General features: G+C 40.0%; 1 protein-coding gene across 4 annotated transcripts in view; it reads left to right on the forward strand.

The window, feature by feature from the left end:
* Positions 1 to 7,632, forward strand: part of BUD13 (BUD13 homolog) — a 101,007-nt gene that overhangs the window by 27,832 nt on the left and 65,543 nt on the right. For 2 of the 4 annotated variants that reach the window (XM_025465421.3, XM_049109930.1), the window contains exon 10: positions 3,326 to 3,722. The exons of the other annotated variants lie outside the window; for them this stretch is intronic. In XM_025465421.3, coding sequence (XP_025321206.3) covers positions 3,326 to 3,419 — 94 coding nt within the window. In that variant the 3' untranslated portion in view covers positions 3,420 to 3,722. Of the gene's footprint in view, positions 1 to 3,325; positions 3,723 to 7,632 lie in introns of those variants that run through there. 4 annotated transcript variants of the gene reach the window in all.

Consider the following 7,632-nt stretch of genomic DNA (forward strand, 5'->3'; position numbering starts at 1 on the left):
AGTAAGATCCCCATTCTGCTTCTAAGATACCTATTGTATATTTCCACTGCAGTTTATGGTTTTTATTTAAGTATTGGTATAAATGTCTGTGTCCTCCACTAGTCTGAATTCATCAGAACAGATGCTATGTCATACTCATTTTCATGACACAGTGCCTAGTATGTACAGGTGCATCTCAGAGATTACTGGGGGGTCTGGTTCCAGACCACCACAATTAAGTGAAAATGACAGATTAATTTTTTGGTTCCCCAATATGTGTTAAAGTTATGTGTATACTATGCTATAGTTTATTTATTTATTTTTTAAAAAATTTTTAAAAAATTTTTATTTATTTATGATAGTCACAGAGAGAGAGAGAGAGGCAGAGACGTAGGCAGAGGGAGAAGCAGGCTCCATGTACCGGGAGCCCGATGTGGGACTCGATCCCAGGTCTCCAGGATCGCGCCCTGGGCCAAAGGCAGGCGTCAAACCACTGCGCCACCCAGGGATCCCCCTATGCTATAGTTTATTAAGTGTGCAATGGCATTATGTCTAAAAAAAATCCCAATGTATCTACCTTAATTAAAAAATACTTTATTCCTAAAAAAATGATAACCATCATCTGAACTTTCAGAAAGTCATAATATTTTTGTTGGTGGAGGGTCCTGCCCCAAAGTGGATGGCTGCTGACTCATCAGGGTGGTGATTGCTGAAGGCTGGGGTGGCTGTGGCAAGTTCTTAAAATAAGACAACAGTGAGATTTGCTACATCATGTGACTCTTCTTTCATGGATGATTTCTTTGTAGGATACAATGCTGTTTGATAGCATTTTACCCACAGTAGAACTTCTTTCAGAATTGGAATCCGTCCTCTCATACCTTGCCACAGCTTTATTAGCTGCATTTAGGTAATATTCTAAATCCTTTGTTGTTACCTCAATGGTCTTCACAGCATCTTCACTAAGAGTAGATTCCATCTCAAGAAACTACCTTCTTTGCTCATTTGTGCAACTCCTCATACATTCAAGTTTTGTCATGAGACTGTAGCAATGCAGTCCCATCTCAGGCTTGACTTCTGATTCTGGTTCTCTTACTATTCCTCCCACATCAGTGGGTACTTTCTCCACTGAAGTCTTGAATCCCTCAAAGTGACATGAGGGTTGCCATCAAATTCTTCTCAATTCTTGTTCATGTTGATATTTTGACTTCTTCCCATGAATTATAAATATTTTTTTAAAAATAAATATTCTTAATGGCATCAAGAATAGTGAATCCTTTCAATTTACTTTGCCCCCATCCATCAGAGGAATCACTATCAATGGCAGTAATAACCTTATGAAATGTATTCCTTAAATAAGAAGACTTAAAAGTCAAAATGACATCTTGGTCCATGGGCTGCAGAATGCATGTTATGTTAGCAGGCACGAAAACATTCATCTCGTTGTCCATCTCCATTAGAGCTCTTGGGTGACTGGGTGCATTGTCAGTGAGCAGTAATGTTTTGAGAGGAGTCTTTTTTAATGAGCAGTAGATCTGAACAATGGGCTTAAAATATTTGGGAAACCGTGTTGTAAACAACTGTGCTGTCATCTAGGCTTTGTCCATTTACAGAGATCAGGCAGGGGAGATTTAGCACAATTCTTAGGAGCCCTGGGATTTCTGGACTGGTAAATGAGCAGTGGCTTCAACTTCGAGTCACCAGCTGTATTCACTCTTTAGCAAGAATCAGCCTGTCCTTTGAAGCTTTGTTTTTTTTTTTTTGTTTTGTTTTGTTTTTTTTTTTTTAATTTTCATTTATTTATGATAGTCACACAGAGAGAGAGAGAGAGGCAGAGACACAGGCAGAGGGAGAAGCAGGCTCCATGCACCGGGAGCCCGATGTGGGATTCGATCCCGGGTCTCCAGGATCTCGCCCTGGGCCAAAGGCAGGCGCCAAACCGCTGCGCCACCCAGGGATCCCCTCCTTTGAAGCTTTGAAGCCAGGCACTGACATCCTTCTCTGGCTATGAAAGTCCTAAAGGCATCTTCTTCCAGTAGGACCCTGTTAAATCTACATTGAGCATCTGTTTAGTTTCACTGACTATCTTAGCTAGATCATCTGGATCACTTGCTGCAGCTTCTGTATCACCACCTGCTGCTTTCCCTTGCACTTCTGTGTTACGGAGATGACTGCTTTCCTTGAACCTCATGAACCCACCTCTGCTAGCCTCAGACTTTTCTTCTGCAGCTTCCCCACCTCTCTCAGCCTTCATAGACTTGAAAAGCATTAGGGCCTTGCTCTGGATTAGGCTTTGGCTTAAAGGAAAGTTACAGCTGATTTGATCTTCTATCCAGACCACTAAAACTTGCTCCATTATCAGCAGTAAGGCTTTTTTGCTTCCTTACCATTTGTTTGTTCCTTGGAGTAGCACTTTTAATTTTCTTCAGTAACTTTTCCTTTGAATTTACAACCTAACCAATTGATGCGAGAGGTGTAGCTTTTGGCCTGTCTTGGCTTTTGACATGCCTTCCTCACTAAGCTTAATCATTTTTCTAGCTTTTGATTTAAAGTGAGACGTGTGACTCTTCCTTTTACTTGAACACTTAGAGGCTGTTGTAAGGTCATTAATTGTCCTAATTTCAATATTGTTGTGTCTCAGGGACTAGGGATGCCAGAGGAGAGGGAGAGAGATGGGGGAATGGCCCATTGGTGGAGCAGTTGGAACACAAACAACATGTGTCAACTAAGTTTTCCATCTTATATGGGCATAATTCATGGCATCCACAAACAGTTTACAGTAGTTACATCAAAGATAACTGATTGAGGATCACCATAACAAATAATGAGAAAGTCGGAAATACTGCAAGAGTTACCAAAGTGTGACACAGAGGCACTAAGTGAGCAAATGCTGTTGGAAAAATGGCGTCCGTAGACTTGCTTGAATGTGGGGTTGCCACAAACCTTCAGTTTGTAAAAAAAAAAAAAAAAAAAAAAAAATGCATTCTGTGAAGTGCAATAAAGTGAAGTGCAATTAAGCGAGATACACCTGTAATGAGAATTCACTAAATGCTTGTGTAATGAGTGGATAAATTATGAGACATAGACATCAGCTGAGAGTGAGTTGGGCCTGCAGATTGGTAGGTAAATGTCTGAAACAGTTGTCAAGAGAGTGGCAAAGGGTGTGGACAAGAACTAATGAAAGGATCAATCATGTATTTTAGCTTCTTGATTCTGTTGCATATGCCTTAAATATTTTCACATGCCTGCCCTACTGTCCTCCTTGTTCATTAGGTTGTGAACGCTTCTCTGTTTTCACAAATAAATGTCCAGTTCAGGATTCTGGCTGACCAGTGTCTCTTGATTGCAGATCCAATGGATTTGAACAGAAGCGCTTTGCCAGGCTTGCCAGCAAGAAGGCGGTGGAGGAACTTGCCTACAAGTGGAGTGTTGAGGATATGTAACCTTTCTGAGGCGGTGGGGTGGCGGTGGGTTGTGCTAGTGGATATCAGGCAGCCAGACATCAGCTGTACCAGTTGTCGATGCTAATAATCAGGGTCCACACAGACCAGCAACTTGAATGCCAGTTTTGACTACAGAAGAATATTTTAAGACCTGATGTTTGGACTGAGGCGCTTGAACTTCTCAGGTGTGCCAACACTGGCTATTGCTGGCCTGCAGAGGAAGGGTTGATTTTTCAGTGTCCCAGGGTTTGTTCTTGGTTAGGATTTTTTCTTTTTTAATAAACATGCATTTATTTTTCCAAATGATGTTCTTAACTGGGTTTTCTGTTTTGGGGAAGAATACAAGCTAATGTTGAATGAACCCCCATGGATCTTGAAGGTGATGGTTGGATTTTTCATTAATCTAGAAAGCATTGTGAGTACAAACTTCAAAAGCGGTGGGTACTTCCTTTTAGAAAATACGAATTAGTGCTAAACTAGACTTAGAAATAGACATATCTGTCTGGAGACATGGTATATGCTAAAGGTAGTGTTACAAATTAATGGGGAAGAAATAGGTATGGTGCTTAGAAAATTGGCTTATGTATGGACAAAAATAAAGTTGGATCCCTACCTCAAACCATATAAAACAAAGACGTCCTAAAGCGATTAAAACTCTAATTGAGAGGTAAAATGTTAAAGCCAGTAGGAAAAATCAGAAAATGTCATCGTGACCTTGGGATGAGGATAAATTTGTTAAATAAAATCCCCGAAGCACAGTCTATAAGATCTGATACCTTCAACTACTTCATAATCAAAGATTTCTGGTCAACAAAGCATCTGATAGTCAAAGCTAAAGATGTGTATAGATTAGAAGAAAATATTTGCAGTGTTTAAAACTGACAAGGGATTGCGTATATAAAAGAGCATAGTAGAAGGAACTACTGCAAATCAGGAAGAAAGACAAAACATAAAATAAAAATGGGCAAAGAATATAAATAGGTAAAATCTAAAGGGAAAACCAGAATGACTAATAAGTATATTACCTCACTGGTTATTAGATAAATGCAAATTAAAGTGTTAATGTGTTTCTACTTTATTGGTTTAGCAAAAATAAAAGACTGAGATTTCATGGGGGATGAAAACTCATGGGAGTTTCAACTGGTACATGAATTCCGGAGAACAAATGGGCAACACTTAATTGGAATTAAGTAATAATTGGGATGCATGAATGAGTTTTTAAGAGTATGACTCTGAAGCTATACTGACTGAGTTTGAATCCCAGATATGTGTTTTACTATTTGTGTGATCTTGGTAAGCCACTTAACTATGCCTTAGTTTCTTCATCTGTGAAATGGAGATAATCATACCTATGTTGTAGGAATAATTTATTTTCAGCTTAGAACTGTGCTTGGCATATATACATGTCACCAAATTATTAGCTCTTATCATCTTCCTAATCATCAGGTGTTGATAGCCAGCTTTCAGCATAACCCAGTGATCCCTGACTCCTAGTATTCAAACCCTGTGTAGAATAGGGCTGTTCTGCATAACCAGTAGGATGTACTGGAAATGTGTAACTTCTGAGGCTAGGTCATAAAAGACATTGAAACATCTATCTTGTACTTTCTTGGATCCCTTGCTCCAGGCAAAGCTGGCTGCTATGTCAAGAGGACACTCAAGCAGCTCCCTGGAGAGGCCCTCGTGGAGAGGAACTTAGGCCTCTTACCCTACACAGCACTGAGTTACTTGACCCCAACCCCACCATGTGAGTGAACCACCTTGGAAGTGGATACTGTAGTTCCTTTCAAACCTTTAGATGAATGTGGTCCTGATTGACATGTGACCACAACCTCATGAGAGACCTGGAGCCAGGATCACCTAGTTGTAAACTCCTGACCCAAAGAAACAGTGAAATAATAGGTATTCATTTTTTTAAAAAGCTTTATTGAGATAGAACTCACTATACAGTTTACTCATTTCCCATGAAGCACAGTTCAGTGGTTTTTAGATTATCACACGGTTGTACACATATCATCACAATTAATTTTAGAACATTTGGATCACTCTGTGACTATGAGAACTTTGTATCCATTAGCCTCCATCACTCCCCACTTGTCCCCAACTCCCCCGCCCACCCTGGCAACTACTGATCTGTCTCTCTAGATTTGCCTGTTTTAGACAATTCATGTAGTATGTGACTGGGGCTCTAATACAGTATGTGGCCGTTTGTGTCTAGCTCTTTTCACTGAGCATAATGTTTTTAAGTTTCATCTGTGTTGTAGTACATATCAGTCCTTCATTCCTCCTTTTGGCTCAATAATATTCCCTTGTGGATAGCATACATATCATTTATGCATTAGTCAATGGACATTTGCATTGTTTATACGTTCTGTTGTGAATGATGCTGCTGTGAACATTTATGTACAAGTTTTTTGTATGGGTGTACATTTTCATTTCTCTTGGAGTAGAATTGCCAGGTCATATAGTAAACCCCATGTTTAACTTTTTGAGGAACTGCCAAACTTCCAAAGCAGCATACGAGAGTTCCAGTTTCTCCACATCTTTGCCAACACCTATTTTTCTCTGCCTTGATTACAGCCATACTAGTGGGTGTAAAGTGGTATCTCATTGTGGTTTTGATTTGCACTTTCCTAATGCCTAATGTTTAACATTTTTATATATCTTCTTTGGAGAAATGTTTATTCAAATACTTTGCCCGTTTTTCAGTTGGATTATCATATGTATATACGCACGCACACAAACACACAGACACACCCGTATGTAGAATTCTTTATATATTCTGGTTACAAGTTTCTTATCAGTTACATTTACCAACATTCATTCTCGTTCTGTAGATGTTATTGTTTTAAGCTACTGAGTTTTGAGATAATTTGTTATACAGCAATAGGTAACTAATGCATTAAGAATGTATATACTCTACATCAAAGTACTTCCACTCCTGGCTATATCCTTCAGAGAAACTTGCACAGATCCACAAGGAGTTACATAAAAGGATGCTTATCTATATATAGTTTGGGTAGCAAGAAGCTGGAAGCAACTTAGATGTCTGTCCCTAAGGGAATTGATAAATAAAATGTGGTATATGCATATGATAGAATATTATAAAAGCAGTCAGATGCAAGCAGTTAGGAACTGCTGTGACATGATAGACTCCAGATGAGGAAAAAAAAATCAGTTTACAGCAAAAACCAGCTAAGTAAATTAAACACACTAAATGATGTTTTTTAAGGAGAACATACACCTTAACTCACTGGAATAGGGTCTGTGGGAAGGGACAGAATGGGACTGGAAGAGGGAATGATGGAGGGAAAGGGAAACAGGAGAGGCCTCGTGTGGATGAACGTGGAGGGTGGTCACCTCAGTTCCATGCACCTGAGGCCCCAAGTGGAGATCAGAACCAAGGTCTTGCTCTAATAGAATTGACATTTTGCACTGTTATTAGGCTAAACTGTCATGACAACTATCAAATGGACTAACTTCTCACAATAGAAGTTTTTTTTCCTCCTTCATTCGTGTAATGTCTAGGGTAGTTTCAGATTGGGTTAGTGGGAGGGGTACTCTATTCCATGCAGTTGTCTAGGGACCAGGCTGATGCCAATGCTAACATAGCCTCCAAGATTGCTTTGGGTGTTGTGCCTTTAGTGAGTTGAAAAGAACTTGGGAGATTGCTTGGCAGATGTAACAGGCCAGCTCTAGAAGTAGCACAAACTTCCACTCACATTCTGTTGGCTAGAACTTAGTTGCATGGTGTCCCTTAATTCAAGAAAGCCTCAGAAATGTAATGCATACCCAGGAAGAAGGGAAAAATGGATGTTTTTGGACAGCTCTAGTCTCTGCTGCAGTGTCTTCTCAGACCCCTAAGAAAGGGTATCCACCCTCCGGCCATCTGAGACGTGGATTTTGAATTTTGAAATCTGAAAATTCCCAAAGGGATTCCATTCTCTAACTGGAGAGTCTCAGCTGGAGTCACTGTTGGAGATGTCTCTTCCTTAACTCTAGCCAGTGGCTGTCAGAGAAGTGCTTGGGAATAGAGATGAGGGTAAGCTTTATGTCTAGAATCAGCATCTGTGAGATGGAGGTATGTTAGAAAAGAGACAAGCTCAGAAAACAAGCTCTAAGGTTCTACAGTTAGCATGAAGCACAGTTGGGACTAGAACCTAGTGTCTGGGTTGCACACTGCCTTTCTGGTCCTTTGGCTCCTTGCTATAAA

The sequence above is a fragment of the Canis lupus genome, chromosome 5 (assembly GCF_003254725.2).
Source record: "Canis lupus dingo isolate Sandy chromosome 5, ASM325472v2, whole genome shotgun sequence".
Taxonomy (NCBI): domain Eukaryota; kingdom Metazoa; phylum Chordata; class Mammalia; order Carnivora; family Canidae; genus Canis; species Canis lupus.